The 21,078-nt window shown below is 47.9% G+C and overlaps 1 protein-coding gene across 2 annotated transcripts in view; it reads right to left on the minus strand.

Annotated features, from left to right (window-relative positions):
* Window positions 1-19,702, minus strand: part of LOC135908148 (uncharacterized) — a 453,412-nt gene extending 433,710 nt beyond the window's left edge. For both annotated transcript variants that reach the window (XM_070532647.1, XM_065439905.2), the window contains exons 1-2: window positions 19,506-19,702; window positions 9,895-10,067 (exon numbers count right to left, since the gene is read on the minus strand). In XM_070532647.1, coding sequence (XP_070388748.1) covers window positions 9,895-10,067; window positions 19,506-19,671 — 339 coding nt within the window. In that variant the 5' untranslated portion in view covers window positions 19,672-19,702. The remainder of the gene's footprint in view (window positions 1-9,894; window positions 10,068-19,505) is intronic.
* Between the last annotated feature and the right edge of the window lie 1,376 nt (window positions 19,703-21,078).

Genomic DNA, 21,078 nt, shown 5'->3' on the forward strand with positions numbered 1-21,078 from the left:
TTTGTGAACTCGGTGGAACGCCATCTGTCTCAGCCCCCAAGGCCTGACTGTGTGCTGCCAAGAAAACGCGCCCCATACCGTATGTGCCCGGTGTCAGCTAGGTCTTAGCCCGCTTTCTACGCGGCTATGACGTCCAGGCAGCTCACGTGCCGTCCCAAAAATTACGCCATCGGCTGGTAAACGTGAAAGAGAAGCTTCGGAATACAAACTTTACTGGTATCGTCTGCAGGATTCCTTGTGTACACTGCGACTGCGTATATATTGGCTAGACAGGCAATTTGGAACAGCGGTTGAAGCAGCATGCAAAGGACGTGAAAAAGAAAAAAGTTGCGCCAAACACCTGGGCAGAACATGCTGGTGACTTGGGCCATAGAATTGATTCGGATATCGCCAAGATGCTAGAAAAAGAAAGCAATTTCAGTTCAAGACATCACTTGGGATCTCTCCAAATCGAAATGACAGATAGCGCCCTCAACCGGAATGACGGGAACCCCCCCCCGCCCCCCCCCCCAGTCTACAAGCGCTGCTTACGCCATACTTTAAAGCCACATAATCATTGTATCGCAGGCCTTTTATTTCATTGTGAACAAGGCTCTCGTTAGGGGAGCCGAAACATATTTTGTTGTATTGTTTCAGTGGTCGGTGTCGTTCATTAAACCCTTCCTCATGGTGCCTCCCGACCAGACGGGCTTCCGTCAAAACTTCGACGCCATAGCAACTGATGTTTCAGTTGCGCTCATGGGTTCTGCCTTATTTTTCACAGAGGCACTTCGTCTTCATTTGTAAAGACGAGGCTTGTTATGGTGGCCTCTATTCTGTTCAAATGTACTTCTCAGAAACTTAGGACCACCTGTTTTGAATGCATCCGCTTATTTTGCACAAAAAAGGAGATATTGTATTGGTTGCGATAGGTCAACTCTGTATTCAAGAAACCTTCTTTCCCTGCTTTTTTTTTTTGCGGTTATGTGAAGCTCAAAGCACGATGCAATAGACTCATGTTTGTGTTACTCCTGTCCGTATGCATCGCGCAATTCCTCCAGAATTACTTTCTTGCGCACCCAAATCTTCAAAGCATTCGCTGATCACGCGTATGGGTTTCGGCGTCAACCAACATTCACTTTCATGTGAAATAGTCATGTTGTCCTTGTGTATATAATTGTCACAATAAAAAGTGTCTGCTCTATACTTCCTGCCGTTACTTCCAGGTTCACGATGTCCCAGTTTTAGATTTCCTAATTAATTATTACACGTACGCCGCAATAAAATCAGGCGTATTCCTTACGTCTCGTGTTCTTCGAAGCGAAAACGTAATTGACTATTCATAGATGCGACGATATCATGTACGGTTTATATCTCTCCTATGAAAGAGGAATTAAAAATTTAGAAAGTGGAAGGTCCATGAGATTAGGAATAGTGTTGGCAACCTCTTGTTATTTGTCTCCAGATGTGACACGAGAAGAAAAGAGTACATCACTAGTTCTTGCTGCTTTTCCGCGTGAAGCGAGGAACCAATGTTCGCGTACCATTTATGTCCAAACCAAATCTAACACTGCGCATCCTACAACCTGACCGTCGTAAAACGTGACTGCGAATATGCAAAGCACCTTGCAGTTAAAAACAGCCATAGGAAGAATGAAGCTGCAGAAATACGGGTGATAATTTTCATGTTTTCCGCCATTTTAGAAAGTCGTCTGTCGTAGATGGCGTAATTTTCATCCTTGAGCTCGATTATCCGGAGAGCTGGACTTTACTTGCACGAGAAATCTGAACATATATTTAAGCAATAAAGATACGCTAAATAACTTGCTAATTACTTTATGACAGATATTACAACTTACAGTTCGAAGGAGCTGAGCTTCCAAGACGTACTCACTTGCAATACATTTCTAGAATGGTACCTGTCTGGAGATATATGCCATTAAACTCGTCGTACAAATGCGCTGTCATTGCACATACTTTTTATTAGACAGACTTTTATGCACTGAAATAGAAAAGTAATCGGAACGCCCATGTGCTTCATCCCAGATTTAGGCAAGTACTCGAAACTCATGTCATCCTAGAGATTCATTTGAAATGGATAAATATTGCAAACTCACCGGTTACAACTCGTAAACTGAAATATGTACCATAAAATATTATTTGTTAAGATGCGTTATAGTTCGGTTTATTGGACGCTCAGATAGCAGAGCACGTAGCGAGAGGACACAGAGCTTCGGCAACACAGACACAAGGCTTCCAACCAAAACGTTGTTGCCGTCTTTCTCGAAGCAGTGCCTGCCGCGCATTCTTCTCCAGTACAATTGCCTCCCCGGAGAAGAGGAGCCGTCTCGGCGACCTACGGGCAAGATAGCACAGGTGGATCAAAGTACGGCTTGAGCCGCTGAACGTGCACGATTTCGCGCCTTCAGCGGCGCTTGTCGGAAGGCGGCTCAAGGGGTTCTACCAAGTAGTTCACAGGAGACGTTTGACTGACGATACGGTAGAGACCTTGGTACTTGGAAACAAGCTTTGGTGAAAGTCGAGGGCTGGTAGCGGGAGCCCACAGCCAGACTAGTGAGTCAGGGGCATAGGCTGCCGGAGAGGAGGGAATATCCCGAAGGTGCTTCTGTCGCTGCTGATCTGCCGAAGTAAATGCGCGGGCGAGCTTTCGGCACTCTTCCACGTGTGCAGCAGCTTCGGACAGGGTAGTAGCCTCCGTTGTGTCAGGGCGACACGGAAGGATGGTGTCCATTGTGCAGGAAGGCTCGCGTCCGTAAAGAAGAAAGAACGGGGAAAATCCTGTAGTGGTTTGTGTGGCGGTATTATAAGCGTACGTCACGAAGGGAAGAATTCGGTCCCAATTGGTTTGGTCAGATGCGACGTACATGGCTAACATATCGCCAAGAGTGCGGTTAAAGCCCTCAGTCATGCCATTAGTTTGCGGGTGGTATGCAGTAGTAGTACGGTGAATTACGTTGCATTCCTTGAGCAGGGCTTCTATTAGCGGCGAGAATTAGGAGTGGCGCCCTCTCGCGAGTGACGTCACGGCCAGGACGCCGCTCGCTCCGGCTCGCTCGGCTGGCGCGCGCGCTCATTCCCTTCGTGTATGCTTGGGGTATGGGTGGCTCGAGCCGTACGTATTGAAGGATAGGTCGGCTTGTTTCAGCTGCCATGCCTTAACCACAGTTTCTTCTTCAAAAGCGCGTGAGTCGAGAAACTTTGCGGCTTGGATATCGCAAGCTATGGCGTTAAAGGGGTCTACTGGTTTTGCAATGCATATATGCGCCGTGTCTATCGGTAAATATTGCGCAAAAAGAATGTCTGCAAATTCAACACGCGAAGTTGTGTATGATGCCTCGCTAAACACTTAACATTCCCTTAGTATTTATCTATGAGAGACATTGCATTTTACATGGAAAAAAAATCTTGGTAATTGGCGTCAGCATTTTATCATGCTGACGCCAGCATGCCAGCATGTTATAGCATATATCTTCAATATGTCCCCTACTACTAATGATTGACGCTTCGACTTCTTTCTGGCTGCAGCCATGCGGTCCAACAGGCATACTACACTAAAAAAATTGGGCCGAGCAGCCTGTGTCAGTTCGCCAAACAGATTCGTCATGTATATCCCTCAAGCAACAAGCACTAGTAAATTTCTCAAGTGAGTTGAACGTGTAGCACGGAAAAGGGAATATATATTCGTACATTCCTATTTGTATTCTGTAAATATCTGTAAGCCTTCATTAACTTTACTTCAAATTTCCGCCGCCTAATATAAACAAGTGAAGAACTGCCTAATGTTGACAAGCAATTGAAGAAGCAAGTGGCGCTTGTAGAATCTAAACTCCAGTATTAGTTAAGTCCCCGTGTTACTGCCGAGCGTTTCTGTGAAGAAATGCAAAAATTTTATATTATACCATGAACTGCTCGTCGTGAGCAAACCTGTTTTAGCGGATTAGAATCAACGTAACTGTTGTAGAAGTCATATATAGGCAGCGTTTATTACATACCTATTGCACCGTGGCAGGTATGGTATCATAACTAGATTCCTATATATTATGTTTTGCGATTGTCCATCCGCGCATGAAAAACGCGCAATGGGCTGGTCTGCGCTCCTTCGGCTGGCACTGCAGCGTTGCCTTTGAGAGCTGCATTGTTATATAAGAAATTAGCTCTTTGAATAAATGCTCGCAAAGGAAGACGTCTTAAAAGTATATTTGAGACGACCGCCCTAAGTATGCAAGCAGTGAGAACGAGGGCGAACAAACGAAAACACCTCAGGCGCCCGGACAACGCCCGAACCGTAGCAGACGACAGGCGCGAGTCCGTGCCGTGACGTCACGCGAGCGGCGCTCGCAGCGCCGCTCGCGTTAGATCTCGGGGCTAATAACATCAGACAGAAAGACGCGGACTCTGTCGCTCAGCAACTCTCTGGGGGCTCCATGGCGAAGTATGATGTTACGCAGAAGGAACCCGGCAACATCCCGCGCAGATGCGTTGGGCAGAGGCGAAGTTTCCGCGTAACGCGTGAGATGGTCTATCGTCACTATCACCCAGCGGTTGCCATCTGAAGTACCGGAAGGGGCCCATAAAGATCAACTCCGACCCGGTCAAAGGCCCGTCCTGGGCAAGGCAAGGGTTGCAGTGGAGCAGCTAAGGCATCAGGGGTATTCTTGCGGCGTTGGCATGCGAGGCAGGAGCGGACATATTGGCGGACGAATCGGTACATCCCGCGCTAGTAATAACGAATTCGCAGGCGCGCGTACGTTTTTAGCAATCCTGCATGTGTGCATTGCGGGTCATCGTGAAACGCTGCACATATGTCCGAACGTAGATGCCGAGGAACCACGAGTAACCATTTGCGCCCGTCCGAGAGGTAGTTACGGCGGTATAGGAGCCCGTCATGAACAGCGAAGTGGTGTGCTTGGCGACGCAACGCACGTCCAGTAGAAGGCGCTGATGGGTCTGACAGAAAAGCCAGTATAGCAACAAACCATATTGTGCTGCTCCAAAAGCATATCCGTGGCGGTGAGGGAGGACTCGCATATGCGTACTTTCTGATAATTGGGCTGGCCTGACACTGGAGAGCGAGACAAGGCATCCGCGTCCGAATGTTTACGGCCTGAGCGGTACAGCACTCGAATATCATACTCTTGGAGCCGAAGCGCCCATCGAGCGAGGCGACCTGAAGGATCTTTCAAGGACGACAGCCAGCAGAGTGCATGGTGGTCCGTGATGACGTCGAACGGGGGACCGTAGAGGTAAGGACGGAACTTATTTATGGCCCAAATGATATCCAGGCATTCTTTTTCTGTAACGGAATAGTTTGCTTGCGCTTCCGTGAGTGCGCGGCTAGCGAAGGCAACAACGTATTCATCGAAGCCAGTTTTTCGTTGTGCAAGAACAGCGCCAATGCCGACGCCACTGGCATCCGTGTGTATTTCTGTCGGTGCGGTTGGGTCAAAATGTCGAAGTATGGGGGGTGAGGTTAGAAGACGTCGCAGCGTCGTGAATGCGGCATCGCAAGCTGGCGGCCACCCCAAGAGGTTATGGTTACTCACGAGAAGCTGCGTCAAAGGCGCTATTATGGTGGCAAAGTTGCGGATGAAACGTCGAAAATAGGAGCACAATCCGATGAAGCTGCGGAGTTCTTTTGTGGTCTTTGGTCTTGGAAATTCGGCAACGGCTTGGAGTTTGGTTGGATCTGGGAGCACACCATCTTTCGAAACAACGTGGCCAAGGATGACTAGCTGCCGGGCGGCGAAGCGACACTTCTTCAAGTTGAGCTGGAGTCCAGCATCGGCAAGGCAAGTGAGCACGCGTTTGAGTCGGGACAGGTGAGAAGAAACGTCCGGGGAAAAGATGACAATGTCATCGAGATAACAAAGGCATGTCTGCCATTTGAGGCCCCGGAGTATGCTATCCATCATTATTTCAAAAGTTGCAGGCGTATTACAGATGCCAAAGGGCATCACGGTAAATTCATATAAGCCATCAGGCGTAACAAATGCCGTTTTCGGACGGTCTGCATCAGCCACCGGGACCTGCCAATAACCTGATCGTAAGTCTAAGGGCGAAAAGAATTCAGCGCCTTGGAGGCAGTCCAGTGCGTCGTCGATACGGGGAACAGGATATACATCTTTCCAGGTTCTCTTGTTGTGTCGTCGATAGTCCACACAAAAACGAATTGTCCCATCTTTCTTTTTGACCAGCACTACCGGAGAAGCCCAAGGACTGTGTGATGGCTGTATCACGCCGCGTCGCAGCATGTCTCCTACGTGCTCATCGATGACACGACGCTCCGTCGCGGACACACGGTATGGACGTTGGCGTAGCGGCGTGTGGCTGCCGGTGTCGATCTGATAAACAACTGTAGGGGTACGGCGTAAGCATTGTTTCTGTAGGTCGAAAGAAGCTCGAAATCGGTTAAGAAGGTCAACGATCTGCGTGCGCTGACTCAGAGTGAGGTTGGGGTCAATAGACGGAGCAAACTCTCGCTCACATGCAGGCGGAGGCGCAGAAACAGGGAGAGACATGGCGTCAACGTGAAGAGGAGTCGAGTCATCAGGTACATCGTAGACAGAGCTTGTGTCGAATTCATCAGCAAAACCAACGCACTCGTCATGATGTAAGCTTGATGGACACGAAAACGGATTCGAAACGTAAAGTGCACTGGAGCCCTGGCGAAAGGGAAGGAGAGCAAAGGGAAGCAAGAAGGGATGACAGCGTGCAGCAAGTTGAGATGGCTTGAAAAGAACTGTGGAATCGTAGAAAGCAGCACAGGAAACGGGTACAAGGGCGGAAGAGAAAGGAGGGATATCAGTGGTGGTGGCAACGAACACTCGAGCAGAAGGTAGAGGCAAATCTTCAGAAAGACTGCCGCAGAATGAAGTCAGCGCAAGTTCTGCACAGGCACAGTCAATAATAGCGTGATGAGATGAGAGGAAGTCCCATCTTAGGATGATGGCGTGCGAGCAGCGGGGAAGAACAACAAATTCAATGTGGTATAAACTGTCTTGTATGGCGACACTAGCGGTACATGTTCATAAGGGCTCAATAGGATCAGCGCTTGCTGTGCGTAGCGAAATGGCAGAAAACGGCATGGCGACTTTTCGGAGCGTACGGCGAAGCTGGTCGGCAATCACGGACACTGCGGCACCCATGTCGACAAGCGCGTGAACGGCGATACCTTCGGCAAAAACTTCAATGACGTTCGTTGGGAATAAACGAGGGCTTGAGCAGTTCGAAGAGGTCGCAGTTCTTGCCTCCGGAACTGCGCCTTTTAGTTTTCCTCGACAGCCGAAGGGTGGCGGACGATGGGGGACAGGGAACGTCGACGGCGAAATGGAGACCGACGAGTGTTGAAGCTTTGGGGAACATGAGATGAAGGAGCGAAGTGCGGAACTGGTGGTGAATAGCGGGACTGAGAGTCAGGAGCATTCCCTTGAACTCTCGCAGTATCTGGAGGATACCAACCTCGCCGGCGGCAGAACCGTGCCGCATGTCCGGCAAAGCCACACGCGAAGCAGGTCGGCCGATTGTCTTGGGTACAGCAGGGATTATCAACAGGGGGTCTAGGTAGCGGAGCGCAGTTTGGAGCTGGGCGTAGGGGCTGCGGAGGTGCGCAGAAGCCGCTTCTGGGCACGTAGTTCGCAGCTGCAGAAGGCGAGGCGTAGAAGCCGCTTGTGGGCGTGTAATGCGCAACTTCAGGCGGAGGCCTCAGCCTGGCGACGACGGCAGCGTAAGTGAGCGGGACTGTCACTGAAGGTGGCTGATTAGCGAGAGGTAGTGCGTCGCTGACTTGTTCATGGATGACGCGTCGCAGTTCCGGGGACAAAGAGGACTCAGACGACTAGGTAGCAGGCAGTAGTGATATCTGGCGCGCGACTTCTTCGCGAACAAATTGCTTGATTTGGTCGAGGAACTAAGAGTGGGCGGAAGCAGCACCAGAACTGTCAGTTAAAGCCGAAACCGTGTCGTCCGGCGCGACAGCTCGGCGCGTGCTAAGGCGCTGTTTGTGGAGCTCATCGTAGCTCTGGCACAGTGTAATGACCTCGTCGATCGGTTGAGGATTTTTCGCCAAGAGCATTTGAAAGGCGTCATCCTCTATGCCCTTCATTACATTCTGGATCCTTTCAGAGTCGGGCATGGTGGGATTAATGCACCGGCAAAGGTCAACGACGTCTTCAATGTAGCTGGTGAAGTTTTCACCCTTTTGCTGAGCGCGAGCACGCAAGCGTTGTTCTGCGCGAAGCTTGCGCACAGCAGGGCGACCGAAGACTTCTTTGAAACAATGGGTAAATGCTGTTCAGGTGGAAAGGATGGATTCATGATTCCGGAACCAGAGATACGCGACTCGAGAAAGATAGAAGATGACGTTAGTCAATTTAGCTTTGTCATCGCACTTGTTCTGAGCACTCACGCGATCGTATGACGAGAGCCAATCCTCCACGTCATGGTCGTCGTCGCCGCTGAAGACCGGAGGATCTCGTTGGCGGAGAGCACCGGAGCAGACGATAGGTGATGCCAGGGGAGGATCGGGCTGCGCAGCGTCCTGGGACATATCAGAAACGGTAGGGAGCGTCCGGCTGCGGAGTTCCAGGTTTGGGAAGGGCCCCGCACGTCCACCAAATGTTAAGATGCGTTATAGTTCGGTTGATTAGACGCTCAGATAGCAGAGCACGTAGCGAGAGGACACAGAGCTTCGGCAACGCAGACACAAGGCTTCCAACCAAAACGTTGTCGTCGTCTTTCTCGAAGCAGTGCCTGCCGCGCATTCTTCTCCAGTACATATTTTAGAAGAAATAGTGATTTTTTTCTTAATTATATGAACAGGTGTTTCAATGTTTCGTGCTAATAATGTCCGCCTCTTCGAAGAACCCAGCTCAAGGGCAAAAATGATGATATCTTGCACAGGCAAGGTTTGAAAATTCTTGAAATACTAAATATAATTACGACGCACACAAAGCAGCTCAAGCTCGGGAGTTCCTAGACTACATTGAACGCGAGGTCCATTCCTACACATTGAAATCGAGATGTCCTTTTCCTCAACGAACGCTGCTCCAAGTTTTATGAAATTAGTTTAAAATAAAAAAAAAAATACGCGATAAAGTTACTCTAACAAGTGAATTATTGATTTAGGCCATCAATGTTGCTACACGAATCATAGAAAATTTCCCAATAAATAAACTATACTCATGGGCTCAACTTTGTAATTGAGCAATAAAAACGGCATTGCTGTTGCGCAAAATGTACTTAATATTACTGCTCCAGTGAACCAAATTCATATATATTACTGAATACTCGAAAGTATACCACTAAATTGCGAGCCAAGATTTTGCGAAATGATTGTAAACATTTTAACAAATCACGCTAGTTAATTTATACTTACAACTCCTTGTTTGTATGCTTCTAATGAAGACAGTTTACAGAACTTCGATATATTTTTTGGTTGAGAGGCACGGATATGTAAACTTCTTGGTTCTATTTTCATGCAACTTGCCAGTTTGGGGAAATTTTTCAGAAAACTCACAAGCCCTAAACGAAAATTTAGTTTCCAACTGTCCCTAGGGATGAATGATCTGTTCCAAAAGCACCAAGTTCGGTTCAGATCACTTGAGCTCAAAAGCTTTTCGGCATTTTACATGTCATTGACTTGGGGGATTGGAAGTGGTCGCGAGCCCAAGCGGAAGTTTCTTCTTAAGGAGCATAGTAAACCAGGAAAGTTGGTGCTGATTGGTACCATAAGGTAACTTGTGAAATTCTCAAAATTCTGATTCATGTTGGATGGGTAGCGCGAACGGCTAGACAGAGCAAAAGACGCAGAGCAGGGTGCTTGGTCCAGTCGCTCTTTTCTGCTACCTTAAGTATAGACTTGCGTGAGGAGGATTCGATCGGCAGAGGTTGTCATACCTTGATGACGGTCTGCCTGGGTGGGAATCGCCCTACGGGAGCGTGCGGCAACGGTGGCACAGGCAGCGGCGACAGCGGCGAGTGTGCCAGCAGCACGCCAAGGACGGCCGCTGTGCCCGCTATCCACCACGGAACCACGTGTTTAGCAGCCACCACCAGGGGAAGGCCCCACTCTGTGCGGGAGACGCGCAGAAAAATGTCAAAGTCAAAAACACGTCTGATTAACTCAGACTGGTTTTAGCCGCCATAGTTTTTCACTACTTTACCGCGTTTCAAAGGGGATGCCAATAAATCACCTCACCGTAATGAAAGAGCTCTTTTGAACATGTTCTCTTCTGCCAAGCTCCAGCGAAAATGTCTGCCACGTACGTACGACACGGAATCACCATCATGGATACGCGCGAGATAACAATACCTTGCCGTTCCGGCCTACCTCATGGTTAGGAAAGTAGGGCTAGAAAGATTCAAAATCTTTGCTTTATCTATTTGATTGCGCGCTTCATGACGTCTATTTGTTGCAGCGAGAATATGGCCAAGTGGACTTTTTAATCTTTTCCACGTGACCGCTTTTCATTGTCCAACAGCGTTGTCGCCACCTATAGCCAGCTCACCGAGGAAGCCCGAAAGCTCGCCTGCTCGCGGATCTAAAACCAGCATGGGACCTATAGCTGACACTACAGCCTTCGATGACTCTACCTCGAGTAGGAGGTACGAACTCGGCGACCGTGTTTGGGTCTGGACTCCGATGCGCAGGCGATGAGTCAGTGAGAAACTGTTATGACGCTACTTCCTACACTGTAAACAAAAATTAGGCGAGATGGGAGTTTTATCAGCTTATCAGCCCCAATGCCTCGCATGCCCCAACCATTTCCTCCGTCACAGCGGAGTGAAAACGACATGTCTTCATTATATTCCCATAGTTCAGGAAAGGAGTATAAAAACGACATGACCCGATTATACTCCCCACGGAATTTCAGGTCACGGGGTTGGAAACTCCCCATGGGCTTTTAAATAGCGACGGGCCTGTGTGCGTGTCAGCGCGCGTCGATGTGAAACTTGTGAAGCTCCAGTGCCCTCGCTGGTTATTCCATATGAGCATTTGCCCAGAGAACGAATCATCAGTGCACCGAGCAGCTGCAACGATTGATTAGTGCTTTGTGAGAACGTGTCAAGGTTATTTGCACTGCTCAAACGTGCCGGCCGTCTTCCCTGGGTTGTACGCCTGAAAATCTGGGAGAATGTTTTCGGTGTCCAAGTAAATGCCAATGCGACAAGATGCCGTGCGCCTGTGCCAATTATGTTTTGGCTGTGGGCGGCCGCTCAAACTGCGAAAGCGCGCCGTTTGTACATTGGACGCAAAGCAAGTCGTGGTGTACAGCTGTCAGCAGCAGTTCATAAACTCACGGGCAAATTGCAGCAGAAAGTGCGACTTCTCCGTCACAGCGACGTTCACTAATCTAAACAGACGACAAGGTGTATCACGCTGCCTCCTCGCTGCGTCGCCTGCAGCCGTCGCTGCGGCTTCACCGACAATCCTATTGCGAAACCCAGTGTCCAGTTGAACGCCTGATTATGGGCCCAGTGTCGCGCGCTGGATGCTGGGGCACTGGGCAGGCGCGGCATACGGGGAGGCGCTGGGTATTGGTGCGAAATACAGCTCTAGCGCTTTAATTACGCGGTGCCTGGCAACCGCATATATATATATTTTTTTTAATACAGAAAGCAATAGAGAGCGTTTTATTGCAATAAAAACGCAAAAATAAAATTGCTTAGACCAGGATTAGATAGTCGGACCTACAGATCCCAAGCCCGGCACTTTATCACTAGGGCACGCCAGCACGTAGACATGAGTGGATAATTTGCAATGTCAAAATCGAGAAGCAGTTTTAGTTTCGAAAAGATAGGTCCCGCGTAGACATGGTAGATGCGCTATCGCCCAGCAACTAAATCTCACGCCGGTACCAGAGAGAAAACGTTGTTGTCCTTGTTTAGTAGCATGCTTGGAAGTGCCACAACATCGATTTTCACTTGCGATTGGCATTTTAACTGCGAAAAAAAGTCCTAGATGAACCACTCACCCGGGATGCTGTATAAGCTGTTCCTACCGATTTCGATAGCAATTTCTTATTCTTCAAGCAATGGATATGCAACGTTTCCTTAGTTCAGTCGCGCAGTTCAATCGACACGTCTGTCTAGTCACATATCTTCACCAAAGAAGCGCAGACTAGTGCTGGCAGCCTTCGGCGACAGCACATATACCTGTGTTTATGACGCGTCACATCGGCGCTCATCGCTTCTTGTACTGGCACTGTTGGCACGAAAAAAGAAGTTAATTTAAGAACACCGATGCGAAAGCTGAAATATGCAGTGATTAATTCTTGTTGATTCCTGAGCCCAGGCGCGCCGTTAACGTGCGGACGGACTGGGCGGATGCGCTAAGCCAGAGCGTCGGTAGGGACCGATCTCGGTGCGGGTAGCTGGCGACAGCTAAACTGCGTGTATTTGAGCCTCAGAACCTTGTTTTAGTACACTCGGGAAAGTGAAAGCGCACAAATCACCTCAGCTTCATTATCGGTGCGAAAAATTCAATCAGCGGTAGGCTTCGAACTCAGGGTCAGTTCGAGCGCGTCTGAAGAACTTCTGGATTTCATGTCCACTCCACAACACGGCGACAACAGCGACAACTCCTTGTCAAATGTTGCGTGCAAACTACTAAAAAACGCGGAGTCCTCTGCGTTTGCGTGATTTCGTTAACAATTTAGCTATCCGCCAGTCAAAAAGGAAAATGCAAAAAAACGAAAGTGATCCTCACTGTCAAGTGCGCATGCATAACCAGGGCGGCTTACGCACCTTTATTCCAAGCTGCGACACTAAATAAAATTTTATGACTCCAAAATACAACGTTATTTAAGATAAGATACTAGTATCAAGCGATGAAATTGTGTAAAGCATTTAGTATTCAGCAGCGCTCGTCCTCGCGCACTTCTACTAGCGCGGCACAAACATAACCAGTGCAGTTTCCAGCGAGAACCAGCGCAATGTTTGCATCCTGATACTTATGAAAGCGAACGGTTTCATTCCATGGCTGTCAATGAGAGGGAGAGAAAAAACTTATTTATGTTCGTGGAACAAAAACACATTGATAAGTTTAGACATATAGTCATTGCTTAACACTTTCGAAATGAATAATTATAGCTTCCTATCGACATTGAAGCGGTCTTTCGACAGCAAGAAAAGGAATCAGTTTTTCCAGCTCTGAACATTGAATTGCAGGAAATGCAAGCAGGCATAAAATTCTGCCAATGCAATCTGTTTAGAAAGACCAAATTGGAATAAACATTGAGACTTGCATTTGTACTTTCTCTGGTTGAGCAATCTAGTTTGAAATGACTCCCATAAGCATGTCATAACAATGTTGATCTAATACAGGTTAAATGCATGACTAGCGTAAGAAATCTGGATGATTGCTATAAATTACAGTGAAGAAACTGTAATATCTAATAACATTAATAATATAATATAATATTTATTTCCACAAAACAGGCTAACCGTGAGAGGCGTGCGAGGCTGAGCAGAAAGCTGAAAAATTCTACAGCAAGTGTGCCTGCCGTGGGCCTACGATCCTGCATTATGAATAGCGCGTATTGATATGGTCTTCTTGTTAGAAGTTACGAGTATACTACCAGCGCGAGACACGGGACAACAAAGTGGACGAGAAGCGTGTCTTTTTGAATGCTTTGTTGCAACGTACAGGTTTCTACAAAAGTGACGGTAAGTGCTCGAAACATTTGATGTGTCGGCTTTTGCGCCTTTAGAAATATTTAGAGAGGGCTCCTATATATATATTTGCAGCGCAAGCACGGCGATGGACGAACCAGGCTAGCGCTAAGGTTGAATTTCACAACACAATTTTCATTCCACGTCGTAATCACACATATCGTTTGAGGCTTCGTTCAGGGGCACACGCGGCCGTTCAGGTTGGTGCTTCTTGTTGCGTTTGGCGTAAGAATATTGCTAGGAGCAGGCACAACATATGCGCAATGACGGGCAATATACACGCATCATTTCTCCAGAAGCTGACGCCGAGCACGGATAGCGCGAGGATCTTGTTGGGCTGACACGACAGCCGAATTCCAGAATACTGCATATGCGGTGAGGGTGGCTATATGAACTTTTCGATAGGTCATCTTGAAGAATGTTGTAGCGCAGTCAGAACGAAACGGTCACAGAAGGTAGATAAGACAACACACAGCGCTGAACCATAGAATAAAGAACCGCTGAACGACCTGCGAACAGCTGTTTACGTGCGCGGTGTCGCACTGAACTACAGAAACCACCGTCGCGCACTCCAAGACAAATCTTAACTGACGTTTTTAAATTAGTAAACGTACATATTATTTGCTTCTAATCAAGAGAAGTCAATAATATTAAAGTATAAACGTTTTATTCCCTACAATAAATGAATTATGCAGCGTGTGCCACAAAACCTTGCAGTAAGCAACCCTGGGCGTCGCACCAGTCGCATTGTTGGAATCGCAATCATGTGAAATGAGCCCTCTAAAAATCGCATTGCGACGCGTGCGACAGCACAGCTTTTCGTCGTTGCAGTCGCAGCATGTGAAACAGCCTTTAGCGTGGCGAGTCGAAGTCCAGGCGATGGTCTTTAATTTCAGAACAACGGAATTCAAATGACCAAAGCCATGGTATTGGCGACGTCTTTACGTGTTCCGGTATATCTGGTCCAATTTCGGGAGTTGTCCGTTTATTTTGGCCGCAACAGGATACAATCGTAGGCGGAGCCGTTGAGAGCGCGTCCGCACTGCTCGGCGCCACCCGGCCAACAGAGAAGAAATCCCACGCGGAGTAGAGGCAGTGACGGCGTCGTCTATTCGTGTTGGTGGGTACACATCTTTCTTTGTGACGGTGTTTCGCCGGCGATAGTCCACGCTAAATCTCTATGAGTTGTCTTTCTTCTTGACTAGAATCACAGTAGCCGCCCAGGGGCTACATGATTCCTTAATGACTCCGTTCTGTAACATTTCTTCGACCTGCCGGCGGTGACTTCTCTCTCTGAAGGTGAAATACGATAAGGCTTTTCAAGAATTGGCGTCGCTTGCCCTGCATGGATGCGGTGTTGCATACGAGACGCCTGTGTTGTTTGGCACGCTTGTTGGCCTTGAACAAAATCAAACACTGCGGTGTAGTGAGCGAGCACTCCTCGAAGCAAACACTGCTCACTAGAAGACAGTGATATGTTAATAACGCGCTTAAAGTAACCAGAATTATTATGGCGGGAATCGGGGTAGAATTTTTTCGTGGCAGTTGACATTTCGACCGTTCCGACGCTGACAATGGCTTGTTCATCGAAACTTGCCAATTTAAGTCCTAGCGGCAATGTTATGGATTCGGTTGAAACGACCACTGCCCACAAACGAGTACAACCATCAGTGGTTACAACGAGGCAGCGAGAGACTATCACATTTTTCTTGAGCGCGTTGTTGTAATCAGGCTCGGCTGAACCACAAAAAGAACCCGTACGAGGGTTAGAAGTATTGACACGTACAAACATTGCAGTCTGAGGGCGCAAACACACATCTTGGAACACGGAGAGAACGTCGGCGGCATCACTGTTGTTATCTGTCATTAAAGTTCACGCGTCGCGGCGATCAGAAATCGCACGACTTCCACAATCCAAAGTTACGCCCCATTCAAGCAAGAAATCAATTCCTAAAATAATGCCATGCGTTGTACGTGCAGGTACAGCAAATTCACTTCTAAATGCCTCGTACCCCATCATATCTTAAACAGAAGAGACCCCAAGTGGGCGTAACGTTTTCCCGCCAACTCCGCAATAGGTACCGCTCCAATCCCAAGAAAACCACTTTTTGTCCAAGACGATTTTTGAAGGACAGGCTCATAACAGAAACTGACGCACCGATATCCACTAAAGGAAAATCACTCACTTTGTCAACTAAAACATACACTCTGCTTTTAAACAATTTTGCACAATGGGGTCTTGATGACGGTGAATATATTGCGGCCTGCCCCCGTCGGTCGCACCAGCTAGTTTCCTAGCAGCTGCGGTGACAATGAGCGATGACGAGGTGATGGAGAGCGCCGTTGTCATGTCGGTGGTGGAGTGAGGATGCACTCGGAAACGGGAAAGTCACTGCGGTTCACGCGTCCCTGCTGCAGCCGTTAGAAGGAACTGGGCTACGGCCAGGGCTCATCAGCGGGCACGCGGGGTATATAGGAATTAAACCGTGCAGCACGCTGCTGGTGGTGGTGGCAACACCTAGCATTGTGTCCAGGCACACCGCAGCTGAAGCAAAAGCTGGAGTCTCGGCTTGTCGCGGGTGACACCGGTGACATTGGTGGAGAAACGAACTCTCAAGCTAGTTGTAGGAGGGAAGAGCCCGCGCAACAAATAGTTGTGGCGCATCTTGCTGGCGTCCTAGACTTGTCGGTTGCGGTAGAAAGTTGCTGCTCGGCGGACTATCAGCATAGGTTGTGCGAGGCTTTCGGTAACTCTGACATGCCCAGGTGACCGGCGGCACACGAGAGTGATCGTCAAATGCACACTGATAGCACACAGGAGCGTCCTCAACAACTTTAAGGCGTTCAAGCTTTTCTTTAACTACTTGCCGAATCATCGGGGAGATGTCATCGTGGGTTGGGACGGACACACTGGCAATAGTAGTGACATTGTCCAAGCATCCGAACTTTGTTCCAATCCTTCTCATTTTCAGTGCTTCAAACGCCCAGCAGTGTTTCTTCATATCAGACGGAGTACTAAGATATTCCTTCGTTATAAGAAAATTATAAACATCTTCAGCAATTCCTTTAAGCAGATCTCCTACTTTCTATTCGTCTGTCACAGTGGCACTGACGATTCCGCATAATTTCATAACAGCCACTATGTATGAATGAATAAAATATTTCCATAAATATACAAATTTATGGGGGATATAAGGAAGAAAGTTGCAAAAGGGCAACTTAACTAGTCCTTAAACCTTCTCGTGACAGCAGCAGCAGAAACCAAGACATGGTTCAATTTTCCAAGAAAATTATTCTGAGCTTAATCGTTAATTTATCGAGTAAAGAGGCATCAGCACGTGCATGAGCAGTGACGTATGCGAAGAACCAGCGCTTTAGAGACGACCTATTGGACCTCGCTGAAACACTATATTCATGGGCTATAGGCCTACACTTTCTTCATTTTTCCGAGAAAATTATTGTGAGCTTAATCGTTTATATATCGTGTAAATAGGCGTCAGCACGTGCGTGCGGGGTGACGTATGCGTAGAACCAGCGTTTTATAGACGACTCATTGGACCTGGCTGAAACAATATATTCGCGGACGATAGGCCTATTACGTACATTGTACAAATTTCGCCAGGTAATTGAGCTGTCGGGAAAGCGTCTGCTCAACCTTCTTTTTCTTGGAGATAAGGTCCCCGACGAATTTGGTGAATTTTTCTACAACAGTATTCCAGCTTGTCAGAACGTTCTCGTGGTTTTCAAACCAGCGGAGCGCGGTCCCAGTCAGAAAATAACCAGGTTATCGAGCTGCTTCGTAGTGCACCACTGGTTCAGGCGACTGACTCTGTTGTAATGTTTCAACCAGTCGTCGACGTCTTCGTTCGCCTTCCCCGAAAAGGCGGGTGGCTCTCGCAGCCGTGTCCAGTAGCTAGCCTGATCTGCGTGATTGCTATCTGGTTCGCTGAAGATGGGGTCGTCATAGCCTTTACCGGAATCGGCCATGTCCGCTGCTTGTGGTCGTAAACCGGCCAAGCGTCTACTCCGTTGTTCAGTTGCTAGAGCTGGGTCGTCCAGGATCATCCAAGATTTACCCAGCACTTCCACTAAAGATGTTACGAAGGATGTTTATTTACAGGGTGAAACGAAGTCCAAGAGGAAGCCACAGGCCAGGCCCAGCTGGCGCAGAGTACCCCGAGATCACGCGCGCCCACTCTGCTTCTTCTTCCTCTGCCTCAGTCGCGCACTGCTGTGACATTATATATAGTTTTCTGATCGTTCTTGGCCTTCCTTAACTCGAACTCTTTACCTTCAACTTCCGTTTATACTGTATACTGCAGTGAAGAACTCGGTGCTGCAACCACATCGCCAGTCTCCGGAGACGTGCGAGTTCGAGATTGGCTGGGCTGCTGTGGTTGAGAGACACTGCCAAAGCTTGCTGCTGGTCTCGCGTCCTTTCGTTTACTCCCTTTAGACTTTCGTTAAGGTACTGGATACAGCGGCATGGCTGGTGGGAACGGCGCAACGGTCTGACACAGTGGCCGTGTGAGAGCCCCAGCATTACTGAGTCGGGCGTTTGCTTCGGCATAGGCAACGGGAGCCGCAGTCTCGCGGGCAGAAGGCAGAGCCACGTAAACATGTTCCTGTATCACCTGGCGAAGGTTGGCATGCAAAGGCAAGGCTCGTTGCCCGGCAGTAGATAGCAACAAAAGCTGACGAGCAATCTGAGCACAGACTAACTTCTTGCGTCAATCAGGAGTGGTGGCCATGCTCGAGAGGGTTTCGTGGGACACATGCGGGTGCCGCACGGGAAGACGCTGTCGGTAGAGCTCATCGACACACTGGCAGTACATTTTATCTTATTTCATTTCTATTTTACAATTGGTAAACTGCCTGTAGGCAATGATTATCCTAATACGGTGCCCTTCTTGTTACGCTCCCTGATGAAACAGATGGTATTGATAAAGAAATAAATGAACACAACAATTATCACAATATTACGCATACAGCTATCATGGCAAAGCATGAATCGAGAAGGAAAAACTCGAATTTCTTAAATCAAAAACAAGCAATGTTTTAAAACAATAAATGTCCCTACATGACAGATGGCGATACTGTGATGATTTTATACGGCAGTACTTTCTAATCACGCACTGTCTTGGGTATAAATGATTGTGTATATAAAGAATATGGCACCTGTAATCTTGTGCTTTCAGTGAACGACCTATTCTCGGTAATATGAGTAGTCGATTCTTTATGTAAATGTCCCTGAGGGACAAACCAGTCGGGTTATTTTGCAGATCTTGATGAACAGATTTAGCAGTAATCAATTTCATCGGCTATTGAGGAGCGGCAATTCTAACTGCACGCGTATTTGTGATTAGCTAAGAGTGAAATCAGTTCCCATGTCGGCAGACTGCGTGTGACATTTAAGAACAATTTCACCACCCCAACATCGCCGTGGCACGACGGAGATCAAAGACGAAGTGCGTGTGAAGGTGCCATGCCGCATGTGAAGTGATGTATGCGCCACTACCACTGAGCACAGCAACAACAGCAAGTGAGAGAGATCTCGCCTAGTATTTCTCGGAACATTAATTGATAGCCAATTTGCCCGCCACGCTTTGCTTCCTAAGTTCGCAAAGCAAAGCGTGTCAAATAAGACCTCGTTAAGAGCTGGAAACCTGGCAGAAGGCACCTGTTACTGCTTTCAGTGAAGCCGTGTGTAGCGCAGCGTGCACTATGGTGACCCTCCAGCTCTGCATTCGGGACTTATAAATTTGTTGTAGGCAAACAAGACCATCCAAGCCAGGCGTCTATTGCATTTAAGGCATAGAAGAGGTGCTACTCACTCTCGATGAGGTGGTGATGCGCTTTTGTGCGCTGCACTGGGGCATCCTGGTGGTCTTGGTGCATTGCGGGCTGAGGAAGTAGGCGAGAGCTGAGGTCGGCACGTGCCGATGCCAGCGCTGCACAGCCACCGAGCAGCAGCAGCAGGTGTAACGCGTGCGGTGCCATCAGGTAATCACCACGGGCATCGGTCACAACGCAGCCGGCAAACGCGAAGTGAACGGTGCGGACAGCGTCGGCTCAGTGCGCGAGCCGAGAGAGCTGCCCCCCTCTCTAAAATCAAGGTCACGGAATCGGCGAGGACACGGTCGTTTACCTTCTTCCCCGTCGAGGAAGAACCCGGCCTGGTGCGGCGTGGCACCGGCTGCCCGTTATGCGCGCCCAATTCACGAGGCTGCCGAATATCTCGCCACATTTCTCAAATTCTCTTTTTTTTTTTTGCAGAGATACTCAATGCTTCCTAACGTTCTCAGTGATCGTAATACAGTTTCAAATGTCGTTTTTTTTTCAATTTTTAACACACTTAAGCCGCGTATAGTAAAACCGACGAAGATTTGCTTTATTGGAGGAAACCATTTAAATTGCACTTGTAATTGCTTGTTCTTTAGGAAGAAATTGCATTTCATTTTAACATTGCTTCTTGTTTACGATTCCGGAGGGAGTTGGTAGACTAGCATTTCAGGAACAAAATAAACAACGATAAGAGGGAACGAGAACTCTCATATTTAAATTCAAAGAACACAGCACTCAGTTCGCACATGTGACGAAGTAACGCGGTAACGCAGTACAAGAACAAGAACATAGCTGATTGACAGAATTGAAAATTAAAACGATCCCAACATTTCAAGTATGTGAAACGCCTGTTTCACAAGATGTGATTTTCATCGCGACTTTGGTCTCAAGTGACGGAAATCGCGGTCGCATACGCCGACACCTTGATTTTATAAACTTTAGATAACGCATTAAACAAAAACAGGTCAAAATCGTGCCTTGAAGTCACCCAATTGCAGCCATTTCGATTTTGTTCAACAAGTCTCTTAAAACCAGCTCTCTTCCTGACGTGTGGAAAGTGGCTAATGGAATCCTTATTCACAAAGCTGGCTCAAAGAATAGTGTCGCTAATTACCGGCCTTTCTCTCTTACTTGTATTAGTTGCAAATTAATGGAGCATACATATCATTTACAGTTCCGTGAAGAAACACCTCGAAAGCAATAAATTCTTCACCGAGTATCAACATGGTTTTAGGTCACCCCGTTCATGCATAACGCAATTAACCGAATTCAGAAATGACATTTTCTCTGCCTTGGACAACCGCGAGCAGGTAGACTGCGTATTTCTAGACATCAGAAAGGCCTTCGACACAGTTTCCTATGTCCTATTACTCCATAATCTATCGTTTCTTTGCCTACAAAGCAAATTGTTTCAACGGATTAAAGATTACTTTCAGGGGCGCAAGCAACACGTCTTAGTAAATGGGTGCTTATCAGACATTGCAACGGTCACTTCTGGTGTCCTGCAGGGATCTGTTCGGGCCTTTAATGTTCTTAACGTATTTCAAAGACACAGCGGATAGT

The sequence above is a fragment of the Dermacentor albipictus genome, chromosome 1 (genome assembly GCF_038994185.2).
Source record: "Dermacentor albipictus isolate Rhodes 1998 colony chromosome 1, USDA_Dalb.pri_finalv2, whole genome shotgun sequence".
In the NCBI taxonomy this organism is placed as follows: domain Eukaryota; kingdom Metazoa; phylum Arthropoda; class Arachnida; order Ixodida; family Ixodidae; genus Dermacentor; species Dermacentor albipictus.